The 16,101-nt window shown below is 39.9% G+C and overlaps 1 protein-coding gene across 1 annotated transcript in view; it reads left to right on the plus strand.

The window, feature by feature from the left end:
* Nucleotides 1–892: 892 nt before the first annotated feature.
* KCNIP4 (potassium voltage-gated channel interacting protein 4) overlaps nucleotides 893–16,101 on the plus strand; it is a 437,792-nt gene continuing 422,583 nt past the window's right edge. The window contains exon 1 of the mRNA XM_065699756.1: nucleotides 893–989. Coding sequence (XP_065555828.1) covers nucleotides 929–989 — 61 coding nt within the window. The 5' untranslated portion in view covers nucleotides 893–928. The remainder of the gene's footprint in view (nucleotides 990–16,101) is intronic.

The following is a 16,101-nucleotide window of genomic DNA, read 5'->3' on the forward strand; positions in this document are numbered from 1 at the left end:
CAAATGCAGGTCCCTCAAATGCCCCTTCCCTTCGTCTTAAGCACAACAGCCAAATCAGTCCTGCTATCACATGGTTTCAGTGGAGATCCATGAATTTCCTCCAGCACTGTTTGAAGTGCCTGACTACATAATTTCTTGCCTGGTGTTATTTCTGTGCTCCACACGTGGCTTCTTAGAATTTCATACCCTATAGTACACTTTACCATAATTTGATCAAATACAGTGTTTTGTCAGAAAAAGAAAGGGTTTGATACACTGTGGGCATGTTCCTTCAGATCTGGGCTGATAGCTGTCTTGGTGTTGGTGTTGCAGTGCGGGCAGGCAACACGGCAAAGCACGGCAGCTGCTATCACGAAAGAGGTGATGGTGCCGCGCAGGTGGGACGGGGACGCCCCCGGGCCTGGCCCCGTGTAGGTCTGCATCCCGTGCACCCTGCTGTCCAACAGGTGATGCCGAGAGCACCTGTGCAGCCGCGGAGCAGAGCGGGCTGTACGGCCCTTCGTCAGGGCTTGCTTTCCCCACGGCTGCTCCCTCTCCCACCGACGCCTCCACTTCCACGTCGGCCCGGGGGACAGGTACCGGTCCAGCCCCGAGGAGGGGGGCAGCCCCGGGCAGCGGTCCGCAGCCCTGCCGCTGCAGAGGCAGTCAGGCAGCACAAGCAGCCAGGGCTTAGCCCCCGCCACTCGGCAGGGAAGTCGAGATGGGGACCCAGAACCCCACACCGCCGCGGGCGGCGAGGTAGATGGCGGAGGAGGTGTCGCCGCCGAGGCGGAGCCTCGCCCAGCTCCGCCGCTCGCGGCCCCGCCTCACCCCGCTCCGATCCACCGCGGCCCCGCTCCGGCTCTCGCGGCCCCGGAGCGGCCGTGCTGCCGCGCTCCCCCGCTGCGTCCCGCCTCGCCGCGGCTCCAGGCGCCTCCTGCCTCCCAGCATGAATGTGAGGAGGGTGGAGAGCATCTCGGCGCAGCTGGAGGAGGCCAGCTCCACAGGCGGTAGGACGCGAGTGGCGTGGGGGCACGAGGCTTTGCTTCCTAGTTATTTTGGGGTCTCTCCCTCCACCTTTAAGCAGCAAGTCTTGCAACTTGGCGTGGGGTGAGGAAGGGGGAACTGCCTGCTTGCACGGGGTAAACGCATCTGTGCTCTCAAACTGTGTATGTGTCTATGGGGACAGTAAGCAAACGCTTAATGCCTGGGATCTCGGGCTAAGAAACGGAGTCCAGGTCTTTGCGAAGCCCGCCGTACGGTGCCTGCTGTCACCTAACTGGTACTTTTGCCTTTGCTGAAATGACCTGGAACAGGGTATGAACCTCCCAGGCAAAACATGCACATCCTTTCTGGTTACCAACTCCCAAGAGGTAATTTTGAGCAGTCCTACTTAACACCTGCCTGCTTTTTACCTTTGTGATGTTTAAGTAACAACTATGTGATAGAAACGAGGTCTTCTAGTAAGCCAAAGGCTGGCAGGTGCCTTTCTCTTCTCTATGTTGCACATTGCAGTTACACATTCACCTGTACAAAATAACTCTCATTTTAGGGAGGAGAAAAGAGAGATTTGCTGTTCTCCATGGTGACTGTGATGCCTGGAGTGTCTGAGTTTTCTCCCACCATGGGTAGGAAATGAGTTACGCAGAAATTCCTTGGGTGCAATGTGTGTAACTTGATGTTGTTGAGGAAGGTGTCCAGTTCAGTGCAGCTGGTTAAGCAAGAGGATGGTTGGACAGTTAATGAAAAACTTGCAAAATAGCCAGTCAAAATCAGGGGAAACTTGTTTTCTAAGAAAAGATGGAGAACTATTTCATGTTTCCTGCTGTGTTGCTGGATTTCTCATAAACTGTGTGATGCCATTGTAGAATAACAGTCTTAGCATCAAGTTGCTAAGACCAAGTGGACCCAGCTTTATTGCTTTATTTCTGGTGCTTTGGAATAGTCTTTTGCTTGCTGGAAGTGGCTCACAGCCACATGTCCTCTGTTGGATTATACTTGGTTTTTCTCCTTCGTTAATGTCCCAGCTTTTCTCATGGGTAAGAGCTTGTAGCCCTTCAGATAGGATACTAGATCATTTGCTTTAGAGATATTGAACTTTTGTAATTGCCTATGCAATTAGTTTTAGGCTATCAGCTCAATTGTTTAATCCATCTTTGCATTTCTTTAAAGCTTCAGAAAAAAAGAAAAATATATACTTAGTCATTTTGGTTATCCATCAAGGGACTCAGCAAACAAAGCGATGTAGTGATACTTCTCTTTGCTTTTCAGATCCACCCCCCCATTATATTTAAGACTTTTCCCTCCACATACCACTGTCACCCTTACAGCTCTAGTTAGAGATCTGGAAGTCAAACCATTTTTCTGTAACATAATGATACATCACCTGTGACAACACCGGGCAGGCTCTTAGCTACACCTGTGCAATCACCAGGCAGGACTCTTTGGGCTGTATAAAACTAAGGTCATAATTCAGACACAGTGGATTTGCAAAACCGCTACTGAGGAATAATTTGGTTTATGGATTGTTACTATAAATGTTGAAACATAAGAAGAGTTAGCAGCTTGATATTTTATCTTATAGATAGCAGTAACAGGGAAATGTCTATATGAAAATTGAGTAAATATGGTCTAAATCCATGTCATACAAATAATATGAAATATCAAGATGATATTTTTACAGAAAATATTTTCAGTTGAACTGTGTATTATATGAGTTTTCCATTTTGGCTCTCTTGATACGCATGCCTTGTAGCTTTTAGGAATTAATGATAACTTTAACTCACTTTAGACTTGCAATGGTGAGCAGTAGTAAGATGCACTTTTGCACTGTTTCAGAATAAAAAGCAAAATCTAACTGAAACATGAGTTACTGTAGGAGAAACGTTTCTCAAAAATAAGTTCTTGTGCCAGACACAGCACATGGAAAGATAAAACAACAGAGCTAAGATCAACCCTCAACTTGCATTTCGTCATTAGCTTGATGAGATGTGAAGCTAACAAGTGTCTAGCTTTACTGCTCTGAGCTTTCTCCTTATGTGACAGAGTACACCAATATTCATCTTCCCAATTTGTCCCTTTTTCATCTACACTTCTGTTTCCACCCTTCCTTTATCTAGCTCTATCCATCCAGGCTCCTAAACTTTTAATTTGCTTTCAGTGCCATTAGCATTTCTGAATGTATCTCTGTTGGTTGCTTAACAAGGAAGAATTTGGTGGATTTTTTACCTCATTATTTCTCTTCAAATAGAAACAGTGCTTAAAATGTTAGTTACTTTTAAATGGTAATGCCTGCCTTAGAGCTGTTACAGGGATTTTACAGTAGTGCATGAGAATCAGAAAATAAAACCAGCAGAAGTGCAACTGTTCCTGTATTTCTGTTTTCTAAGTGAAACAAAGCCCAAGTACACATGAGCAGTTTAAATTTAGAAAATTACTAATGACAAAGGAAATATGTTGTACCTTTTAAGGAGTAATGACTCCCTTAACCTGCTCTTCCTCTCTATTTACTCTATTGCAACTTGCAGGGCATCTTCTCCATTCAAGTTAATGTCAGTTGGAGAACCACCGAGAGTTGTTAAATTCTCTCTTCAATACTGAGCCATTGTAAGGGTGAACCTTTTCATCCTTGTGCCCCATGAAACAGTCTTTGTCAATGTCTTATCTGTGAGGATGTTCTATTTGTGCTAGTGATAGCCAAAACTCATCTGCTGCTGAGTAAAGGCATGAAGTATCTTGGCAAAATGAGAAGAGCAGAGGGAGATTATCAGGAAAAGTTTGTATGGGTAAGAATAAGTTTAACCACAAGGTGTCCCATGGGTTCAATATCTAGGACAAACTTAAGCCATTGGGAATACTAATATGAATAAGATGCTGTCACAGCAACTGGCTGCTTTGCTTTAAGGTATTGTGAATTCAGAATGGGGATTGTGCTGACCAGTATGCCCTTCATGGATTTTGTAAATATTTCTGTTGTTTGAAAAGGAGTCATTTATGACACATTTGGAAGATTTTCTCTGACTAGATGGGGCAGTCGCAAATTCCGCGTGTCAGGGAAGAGGCTGTCATTTCTCAAGCATGTGCAGAAGATGGACCAAATAGTACTATTGAGAAGTGCTTATCCAACTTCAAGTTTGCTTAGAGTTTGGTATTCTCTGTCATATCTGTGAGAGATCCTTGTGCAATAGTGTTCACTTTTGCTTTCAATGAATGGTGTGCTCTTGCTTGAGGAATTCTTAGAAAACAAAAGAAGTAGTGCTAGAAGGGCAAGAAACTACATATGGGAAAAACTGAACATAGGAATTTAGGAAATAGGAATTTAGGGATGCTGAGAAAAATAATGAAAGTGAGGAGAAAGTGCTCTTGAAAACAATTACAGGAAAAAAGGTGAGAGGAGGGAAATGAAGAAGCAGCTTCTTATATACCTTTAGAAACAGCTGATGTTAAAAAAAAAATATGTCCTATTGAGGGATACTGGAATCCCATTATGTATTGGACCAACCCTTGTTGGGATTCATCTGAACAACGTAAAGCAGGCAGTGACTTTCCAGGTGATTTCCACCAATACTCGTATCAATGTGAAGGCTTTGGTTTGTCTAGCAGTTCCGTCCATAAGACGTGCTGTCAGTCAAGAGGTAGTGTCACTTTTTCAACTAATGATCTGTTGTCCGTAAACACTCTTCATGTCTTCCTAGGTATGAGAGACATTCTGGCCATTTTATCCTACACACTTGATCCTTGGTCTCTGCCCTGAGCCTTCAGTAACATGGATATGTTCTCATTGAGGAGCCACGGTCAGCTAGAAATGCTGCTTCCAAATGCCACACATTACTGTGAAAGTTGCAAATCCACAAGGGAAAGAATAAATTAGACTCGTGATCTAATAAAGGAGGAAGTAATTGATGATTTGAAAGAAGTGGCTGCAACACAGTCCTCTGTGTAAAATTTGGTCTCTACCTCCATTTCCAATTCCTGTATTCAATGAACATGTGAAGCAGTAATTATAAGCAGAATTCTAGTATGGAGGGTCATATATGATATGAATGCTGACAGTACCTTGGCTTTCCATCAATATCAATTTTATATCAAAATAAATATCAATTTGCACAACATCCAGCTTTCCTTTTCATTATTCTCTATTTCAAGGTTACTACCCATGCTCAGAGAGTTGATACATAAGAAACAAAACATCTGGACAAATTTCTGGTATATTGGGGTTAAAGAACTGTCTCTTTCCAGTTGGTTTTAGGTGTTATGAAATATATAGAGGCATATACGGTATCTAGCAGCTAGTGTGGCCGTAACAGAAGTAGCTATGGTTTGTCATGGAAAGCTTTTACAGTGTATCAGATAAGCACTTAGGAGTCATGCTTTGGGTTGGAGCTGAATATTTGATCTGTGCAGCATTCATCTGTAATTCAGTAATCTATCCCATCTCAGCTACTCAGTTTGCCATTGTGATTTATTCGTAATCTTAGGCACTTGAAAAAGAAAGTATCTAAAAATACAACGTCTGATTGCTTCACTATTTTATAGATATGTGCATTCTTGCTAGGCTGTCCTGTTATCCTTCCCCCCCACAATTCTGCTTGTCCTCTGTTTCAAGAACTGAAATACACTGTATTAGAAACCTTACTTGCCAAACGAACACTGGCCATTTATTGTCTCTTATTATCAGAGGCCATTACTCCTATTTGAGATGAGAGAGAAAACATTGGCACAAAGTTGTGGACTGGGCCAGGAGCCAAATCAGTTTTTCAGTAGATGTAGTTAATGCAATGTGAACCAAGTAGGATTCTCTTATTTGTTAGCTTGGGCCTATTCTGGGGTGTAAGGAGTGCAGATATAGAAACCTTTCTTTGGAGCACAGTGTGGCAGCATAGCTGGACATAGTTAATAGCAAGGTTAATGGGTTAGTTTGTCTCCACAATGTTTGGCCTGAACTGTAGTGTGTGGTTGTGTCAAAAGTAAATGGATAAAAGGTTGACATAGGAATTAATTTTTGATAGTAGTCATCTTTTCCAGATCCTGTTTTCTCTGGCAAGATCTTTGCTTGCTATTGCTTTGATCATTAGGCAGTATTTGGCCTAGATTTCCCATGAAGTACACCAGATGGAATGTGGATGATATGCAAAAATATATGGAATGTATATTTATGTATATTTTTTTTTGAGTCTATAACTATGGGGATCATGGAATCCAACTATTTAGTGATATTCTTAATTATTTTGTAATTGATATTACAGGAATCTTGGGATCATATAGATCATGGTTTGTTCTGTTCTGTTTTTTTTACTCTTCATTTTCCATTCTCACACTCAACAGGAGGAATGATTTCTGTGTGATCACCTTCGGGCATACAGCAGCAGAGGAGTTTGGGCTCTACACTTGCTGCTGCAAATTTGGGAGGTCTGTAGACAACTATAAACTGGCAGCAGTTTAATACATGTAGTTGGATTGAAAGTATATTGGATCCATTTACCTCTAAGAATAAACCCAAACAGAATAAAAGCTATAGAACTGAACACATACTGTGTTTTATTTCTGGCAGCCCAGCAGAGACTTAATATGGTAATAAAAGGAGCTTTCTGTCAGAGATCTGAAAATATAGTGTTGCTCTTCTATATTCTTTTTCACCTATAAACTAGATTTCTTTAGATTTACAGCTTATAGTTGTGATCCCCTGTTGTATGTTTATAATTTATGCTGCAGAGACACAGTGGTATAAAAGTCATAGACGCTTATGTCCACTGGAGAAAGTCATGATAATAAGGAACTTTTAACCATAAACATTTCTCACTGTTAAGAACAATAATTCACATTTAAATGTTTGGACTTTATCATAAGAGAAAATATCTTTACTTTTATACCAGATGTTTTCACCAAATAAAATGTAACCCCAAAAGCTTCCCTGAGCACAGTGAAGCATCTACTACTATACAGCACTCTATTTCAGTATGCCACAAAAATGCCTAAGTGGTGACAGGACAGAAGTGGTTGAACGACATTAAAGGCTTTGAGTGTCCTAAGACATAGACTACTAGGTAGTTGCTATATTTCATGCAGTCAGTATGAAAGGTTTTGCTATTTTAATGACAGAAAAAAACTCCAACAATTTTACTGATATATTGTCTTGTTCTCACAATATTCAGTTACTTTTCCAGCAGAGTTTTTATGAATATCACTATAGTCATAAGGCTTTAGTAAAACAAATATTTTTCTTGTCTTTGAACCAAAGTTTACTTTTGTTAATAACCAAGGTGAAACATTTAGATTTATTAGAAAGGTAAATGGTAGTCATAAAACGTGATGATGGGTCTGATTCTTCATAGCGTGGATTTTTTAATCCTTGCCAAAAGTGGGAACAACCAGAACAGCTCTTCATCACAGCAGTTCATTTGACTACCATGACTATTCCTATAAACCCTTTGAGACCTACAGGAATAATTGCATCGAATAAGGATTTTGGCCCTAATATTGCTGAAAATCAGGAGAACACTAAATCTGGAACTGAAACACAGGTCGAGTTTATGTGGTTTCATGTAAAGGAAGGAAACTGCTGTGATGGAAGTCCTTAGGAGTAATTTAAAGTTTTATAGCTCTGAGATATCTTGAAATAAAGTCAAATGACCAAAACCTTTTATTGAATCATTCATCTACATGTTTTACTCTGAAATGAACAGCACATTTAGGCATGCCTTCTTCAGTCTCATAATATCTGCATAATACAATAACATGGAGGCTTTCATAATTTGTGCAGCCTGACCAGTGTTGCCAAAGGTACGCGCACTGGACAGGTGTTGCAGTAATGTACTGTCTTCTGGCAATGGAAATGCTGATCCTAGTCCTGCTGGTACTTTGCTATTTGAGGACTCCTTGGGTCAAATCTCTAACATGTTTTTTTTTTTTTTTTGTAAGAAATTCTGCTTTCTGTGCAATCTCACATAAATATTTCTGGTAATCTGTACCAATTGATTTCCAATCCTTGAACAGTTTTATTAAATAGAAATGAAACAATATGATTCAGATTAAATCGTTGAGTCACTGGAGACATAGAGTCTGCAATATTGACAAATATCCGTTGTATAGAAATCAGTGCTGCTGATTATTTTTTTATTTATGTATTTTGTTGGTTGTGCTCCAAAACAGTCTTTCATTATTTAGCTATTATAAGAGTTATTGTGTATGTTCTGTTGATTCGTGTTTTAATTTAAAGTACCATTAATATAACAAATAAATTACATTGCATTCTACATCACAAGCATTTATCAATTTATCAGTACAGTATGATTTAATCAGTATTCAAGAAGCTGGGGAAAATTTGCAAAATATATGTAATTCTTACTTAAAAATGATATGTAGTTATTTAACTTAGGATTTTTAATTATACTACAATGTATGTTATAATAAAAGCAGATAACATAGTACCAAACAAAAGATAAATATAGTATGATGAAGAGAACTACCCTAAATGCATGGAGTAAGTAGTAATTTAGGAAAAATACAGTTTGGTGTTTATTTTTCAATTGTAACATACTTACCTGATGCACTTCGAAATGATGATCTGAAAATCACACTCTGTGTAACATCTGTCCGATACAAGCATTATTGCAGCTGGTTATGAAGATTAGACATTTTATAGTATGTAGAGCTATCTGTGCACATGCTAAGTACAATAAATTCACAATCTGTATCACATTTTCAAGATACTCGAACCAGTACTACTACAGTGCTTTTTCTGCATGAATGTTATTGATTATAGTTTCAAAGAACACACTAGAAAGGAGTGACCTTTTTTGAGGCTGTTTGTTTTGGAGTGTGCCCAAGTGTGTTATACCAACTGCTGCTGGGTGTTCTGCAGCAGCAGGTGCCCCCTCAGTGCCCAGGTGCTGCGGCCGGCCAGGAAAACCTCTGCATACACACACAGCACCAGTCATAGCAGGGACATGCTGTATGTGTGCACATGGTTTTCCAGTGTGGATGGGTGTTGGGAGAATAAAAAGTAGGCTGTGGGATGGCAGTCCCTGCCAGAGCAGGAAAAAAAAGGAGAGGAAAAAGACTGAGAAATGCCTTTTGTGTATGTGGCTTCAGTGGTATCTGAGCAAGCCAACTCCGAGATCTGCTGTTGTATTACCTTTAGCTGCGGATAAATGAATTATGTTTATCTTAATTAGGAGAAACATCAGTAAACACACTCTTTTGAAGCAATATAAAAGATGTGTATCAAGCAGATCAAGCCATAGAATCACGTTTTATTGTGTGCTGCTAACTATATGGTGGGTGTTTCCTCAGATCACCATCAGTCTTGAGTTTTGACAGTGTAGCTGGTTTTAACAAGGTGATACCCAGACGTCCTTAAACATTCTGGCTATTGACTTGTATTTCACTGCCCAGTAAGTAAATGGTACCCTGTATACCTGATGATTCACTCTTTCTATTCTATGTATCATTTCCCATGTTGATTTATCAACATTTGAGGTCATTTTGCTGTGTTCTCAGGTGCAACGTTATAAAAAGTATCACAGGTTGTAATGCTGTCTGTAGAGAAAGATAAATCTAGACTGTTTCTCCAGAGTGTTGTGTGCTGGCAGCATCCACCTGCTGGTAACTGAAACAAGTACACAATAAAGTGCATTGTTATTTTTAAAAAGATGCTGTAATTGAATGCACACACACACTGACTCTTAGATGCTGTCCTGATTTCTGCACAGCCAGGGTCTGCAATCTACCAAACCTAAGATGCCTAAGGAAAAAAATATAATAAAACAATGGAGGTATACCTGCAAACTGTGAGTGTGAAGTACGATTAATATGCAGAGGATCTCATACTACTGTTTCAGTAACTACGTCTACTTGACATACTATGTCATTCTTCAGTCTTTCTGTTGCTGATGAGGTGGAGTTTTCCCCTTTTGCTTTTTTGCAATATGCCACACATCTTCCCAGCCCATTTCCAGAATTGGGAAAATGCGAGAACTACCTCTGTGGCTAAGACCTAACAACCTGCTTCATTGTTTGCTTCAAAACCACTGCTTTCAGTCTCTCTCCATAGGACTACATATTTGTTTCCCTATCTGGGAAACAGGGGACAGAGGTGTTAGAATAGAATAGTTAGGGCTGGAAAGGACCTTAAGATCATCTAGGAGGTCAAATATCAGGATGGGTTTGATAAAAAAGCGATAGGTCTTGCCCTTTCTGCCTTGTATTATGTAGTGATGAAGATCCTCTTTGCAGGAGGAGCTTGAAACCTCCAACTCTTTCAGACAGTGGTTCTCCACTTCTGCCTCTACTTCCCACTTGGAAAGCACATGTGAAACCCTCAGCTGAATGAGTACTTTCTCACCTTTTCTGCCTGATCTGTTACTTCAGAGCAATGCTGCTTTGAGGTTATGCACTTCTTCCTAGACTGGTTGATTTTCAGTGAAAGGAGAGTATGTGATGGCTTCAGTGGAACTGGTTGGTCTCTAATGCGTGTTTCATAAAACTGAATTCCAGGGAAACAAAAAACATTGAGATTAAGGTGAGGAGGGAATAGGTGTGACTGAGGGTATACAGCGACATAGCTCTTTACATGGTGCACCTGCTGTCAAGTTTCCCCCTAATACTTTAAATCTTTATTAAACATACGAGCTAGCAAGACTTAAAATTATACAGATTCATACCTGAATACCTTGCTTACTTAGTTTGCAGGGTTGTACAGAATTTAGACATTGTGTAGAACTGTAAAAATCTTTTCTTCAGTTGCACCTTTTGTTTGCATTCAGCTAATTTTCTGATACTAAAATAGAATAAAGCAATTCTGTACTTCAGTATAGAATTATAAAGATCACTTCTGATTTCTAAAGTCTTTCAGTCATTCCAGACTTCTTGAGAATGAGTGAATTTTTTCCTTCCTGAAGAAGGAAAGTCAGTCTCACCTCTGTGCCTGGCAGAATCTTGGAGCAGATTCTCCTGGAATGCATGCTAAGGCACATGAAAAACAACAAAGTGCTTGGTGACAGCCAGCATGGCTTCACTAAGGGGAAATCCTGCCTCACCAATTTGATGGCTTTCTATGATGGGGCTACAGAACTGATGGACAGGGGTAGAGCAGTTGATGTCATCTACCTGGACTTGTGCAAAGCATTCGACACTGTCTCCTGTGACATCCTTGGCTCTACAATGGAGAGACATCAGTTTGATAGGCGGGCCACTCAGTGGATACTACCACTGGATGGCCGCATGCAAAAGTTGTGGTCAGTGGCTCAGTGTCCATTTGGAGACCAGTAACGAGTGGTGTCCCACAGGGATTGGTGTTGGGACCAGTCTTGTTCAACATCTTTGTCTGTGACATGGACAGTGGGATTGAGTGTGCCCTCAGCAAGTTTGCCAATGACACCAAGCTGTGTGGTTTGGTTGATACGCTGGAGGGAAGGGATGCCATCCAGAGGGACCTTGACACACTTGTGAGGTGGGCTGATGCCAACCCTATGAAGTTCAACCACAACAAGTGCAAGGTCCTACACCTGTGTCAGAGCAATCCCAGGCACAGCTACAGACTGGGCAAAGAAGAGATTCAGAGCAGCCCTGCAGAGAAGGACTTGGGGGTGTTGGTTGATGAGAAAATGAACATGAGCCAGCTTCAGTGTGTGCTCGCAGCTCAGAAAGGCAACCATATCCTGGGCTGCATCAAAAGGAGCGTGACCAGCAGGTCGAAGGAGGTGATCCTGCCCCTCTACTCTGCTCTTGTGAGACCTCACTTGGAGTATTGTGTGCAGTTCTGGTGTCCTCAACATAAAAAGGTCACGGAACTGCTGGAACAAGTCCAGAGGAGGGCCACAGGGATGATCAGGGGACTGGAGCACCTCCCGTATGAAGACAGGCTGAGAAAGCTTGGGCTGTTTAGCCTGGAGAAGAGAAGGTTGTGTGGAGACCTCATAGCAGCCTTCCAGTATCTGAAGGTGGCCTACAAGAACGCTGGGGAGGGACTCTTTATCAGGGACTGTCGTGACAGGAGAAGGGGTAATGGGTTAAAACTTGAACAGGGGAAGTTTAGATTGGTTATAAGGAAGAAATTCTTTACTGTAAGGCACTGGAATGTGTTGCCCAGGAAGGCTGTGAATACTCCATCCCTGGCAGTGTTCAAGGCCACGCTGGATAAAGCCCTGGGAGACATAGTTTAGTGTGAGATGTCCCTGTCCATAACAGGGGGGTTGGAACTTCATGATCTTGAGGTCCTTTCCAACCCTAACTATTCTATGATTCTATAATATGAGGGTGTTCAGCTAAAGCCCCATTTGTATTAAAAAATCACCCAAAACCAACTCTACTGATAATTTAATTATATGATTTACATTACTGGGTTTCAAAAGTGACTGACTATACTTAGAAATGCAAAAGCAATATCGTTTTGACCTCTTCAGAATGGAACATAAAGCTACCTGAAACATATCAGTAACTTTCTAACATCTTGTTAAGCAGCGTTTTATCAACAGTTGCTTTCATCAACAGCACTTTAAATTACTACTAGACATTTTCATGTTAGGACATTTTCAATTAAATAATTCAGAAGAAAGTAGGCTTTTTGTGTGTTTTTTTTTTCCTTTCAAGAGCCCAAAATATTAATAGTGTACTTTCACATACACTGCATCACAGAGAGTACATACAGACATGCTGTCAGATGAGAGACAATTTCTCATTGAAAACAAACAAGAAAAAGTTGATGGCATTGTCAAACCACTATTTAGTAAGTGGCAGCTTGCAATGCTGATCATGTAGATGGTTTATCATCCATTTTGCAGGAGTAGTGTTGAAAGAAATGTGTATTCAATAGTAAACATACACTTAATTAGATAAACTGATACCAATTTCTTGTTGCAATAACACTAAAATGATGGTCTGTGTTCCAAGAAGAGTATGTATTGATTAAATGCACCTTGCACTGGAGCAATTAATATAGATCTTTTCGATTCATCAGTGCCTGCTTTTTGATTTGAAGGCCTGATCTTACAATAGTTGCAATGGTGTGGTGGTTACAACTGAGAATCACCCTGTTAAGAAATATAATTGGTCATAAGTATTTGAACAGTAGAATTTGGTCCTTCAGATTCTTCAACGCCTTACAGAGATGGGAAGAATTAAAGATTTTCTCTCTTCCTGTATAGTACATAATTTCATAAACCAAAAATAGTCTGTGGCTTTAGGGGATACACAACTACATTGACAATACACCTTGGAATGCTAATGCAATCATGTAATGCTAATATAATGTGAAAGAACATGAGAAACAAAAAGAGATATCAAAAGAGAGTCTGTTTCTCTGCTCAGAATACTGCAACTTCTTAAGAGTCAGTTGTTTGTTTTCTGGGAAACAGAACTCAAGGAATGCTGAGATTTTTGTGTAATATGATTTGAGAAACTTGTATTTGAAGAAGAAAACCCACACAACCAAGAAAGTTGTGGATTTTCTGACTGAGGAGAAAGTAAATATCATATACTCTGTCAAGTTTCTAGGTTTATATTTGTCTCTAAATGGTAGGCAGACAGTGACTAACCAGGCTGGTTACATGGAGCCCTATGTAGCCCATACAGCCTACTTGGGGCAGAAGACTGATGCAAAATCCAGCTCAAAATTTGTTAGATTTGATTTCATTTGTACTTTTCAGAGAAAAGCAATAAAACCCCATGGAATCGCAGATAAATATTTTGGACTTACTTTTTATCCTGATGGCCGAAGGCAGGATCAAATATTTATATGGTATTTCAGACAGCTTTTGTCTAATGTATTTAAAATCCACCAGTACTGGGTGCTTCATAATGTAATAATCTACTCCAGAATTTCTTTTTCCTGATACGAAGTTTTCCTAGTTCTAAAGTAAGTCTTCTTACCTTTAAAGCCTGGTACACCAACTGGTTGAAATACATGGCTAAGATTTTACACTGCTGAAGAGGACAAAAGCGTTATTTTGTATATCTTGCAGACTTTTGTCTTGTTTATGTTTTCAAGTAGGAACTGCTGCCCCTTTTGCAGTAGCCTTTCACCTGTCTTCAGCCTGTGATTTAAAATGTTCAGCAGTGTCAGGCTTCTCAGATAGACGAGTCTTACCTAAACAGTTTTTCCTCCCCTCTGTTTCTGTAAGATAGATTATTTCTCTGGAACCCTGCTTCGTGTCTTCTACTTTACAAATGATAACTACTCTTTTAGGGTTGCTTTTTATTTTTTAACTTCTAAACCTGTTGGAAGCTTGCTGACAATGCTGCTTGAAATTGGAAAAAGTATGGTACAGACTTCAACTTAGCTCCAGGAGTTTTGGCCTTGCATAAAGGAGAGATTCCAAGTTGCCTCTGTTGATGGCAATTCTACCCATCATGCAAGAGCTCTTTAAGAGTTATTGCTTCCATGGATATGAGATCAGCAGCTCCCATTTCCTGTTGGGTCTGAGCATCAGTCAGTATAGAGTAAGTTACATCCTTGCAGTGAAGCAAATCTTCTACCTTTGTGTGAAGCAGCTCTCAAGAATTGGGGATGCGGTAGCAGTCATTGTCTTACAAGAAGTAATAGCCATCAACTTTACGTCATTTCTTTGGGAAGCTGGATGAAGGACTGCAGGGATCCTCAAGGGCCTCCAGAACTTCTCTTTTATGAGCTGAACAGGTATTCCAAATAAGTGAAAGAGATAAGTGCAACTTCAGTATGCATGGTTTTCCAGCTATTGGATTTCTATCTTTAGAAAGGAAACTTTGTGGGAGACCTTTTTATGAACTGTATCTTTTCTAAGAATATTTTAGCTCTTGAACAGTTGATATGTAGCATGAACATCTTAGTTCTTTTTTCCATAAATAAAAACTGAAGACGGTTACTTGAAACATTTTCTAACATGAAAAGTCAATGTCACAGGCAATAGCAAAGCTTTTGAAGTTTCAAACATTTCTTATTCAGATTATTTTTATCAGTGCTGTACCATCTCACACTTGATAAGATGTGCCACCACTTTTATGAATGTCTTTACCAAATGTTATTATAATGATAAAATACAGTGTGCTGATTCCTCTCATATTTTTCAAGGCTGATGTATCTAGGAAGCTTTAATCAGGAAAGATGTAATATATTTCAACTTTGGTACGGGCGTCAGCCTTTTTACTTTTAATTTTGGGTTTACATACTCCAAAAATATTAACTTTTGCCTAATCAAAACCACCATTAGGATGGCACTTGCATACAAATGGCCATACAATATTTATTAGCTACCTTTTGCAAAGTCATTTTAATGGTTTGATAGTTTAGGGGTATGGTTTTTTAAGCTTGTAGTTCCAGGAGAGTTCAGTGATAGCTAGTCTGTGGATGTTAATAAATTAAACTGTGTGTTTGGATTCAGTTGTGAGATATGAGGCAGAGACTTTTATCAGGCAGTCCTCTAAAGGCACAGAGTTGGCACTTTGACTTTATGCCATTAAACATTTCTTGTGTTGGCCTTGCTGGGAAAATGTTACACTTGATTTTTATATGTATATATAGCATCTTCTTTTTTGTATACTTCATCAACTTCACAGCGTTTGATTCACAATTACTTTGTTAACAGTAATCACAACTGATGTATTTTATACACTGTGTGTCTTTGCCTTCACAGCATTTATTCTTCCTTTGAATATTATTTTAAATGTTCTGCAAGTACATCAGCCTAGTATTTCCTTTTTCCTTTAGAACAGCTTTGTTGGACACTTGACCTTAGCTGGAAGTAAAGTGTGCAACGAATTCTATTTGTTGTGCCTTTTCTTGTATAACTTTTTATTTAGTCTAGTCATTAGTTTTCTATTAAGCTATAAAGCCAGTAATCATGTACCTATGATAGTCTGTGAGGAGAACTGTATTGTTGTTGGATGATAGGCTCACAATGCTTTTTAATCTGAATTTTTGACATCTTAAAATAAAATTACTGGATGCTTTCTGGTGTCTTGAAGAGTAATTTGTGATAGAGAAATTAAATTGAGAAGTCTTAGTTGGAAGGCCCTAACTTTCTCAGTCTAGGCATTTGGGCTATTCTTGAATTTGGGAAATAGTAGCTTAGACTTGTATTGTGAAATGGGGTTATTGAGTAATAATGAATAACAATTTTTTACAGGGTTTAACTTCTAGCGCTAGTCTAG

Source organism: Lathamus discolor, chromosome 1 (genome assembly GCF_037157495.1).
Source record: "Lathamus discolor isolate bLatDis1 chromosome 1, bLatDis1.hap1, whole genome shotgun sequence".
NCBI lineage: Eukaryota > Metazoa > Chordata > Aves > Psittaciformes > Psittacidae > Lathamus > Lathamus discolor.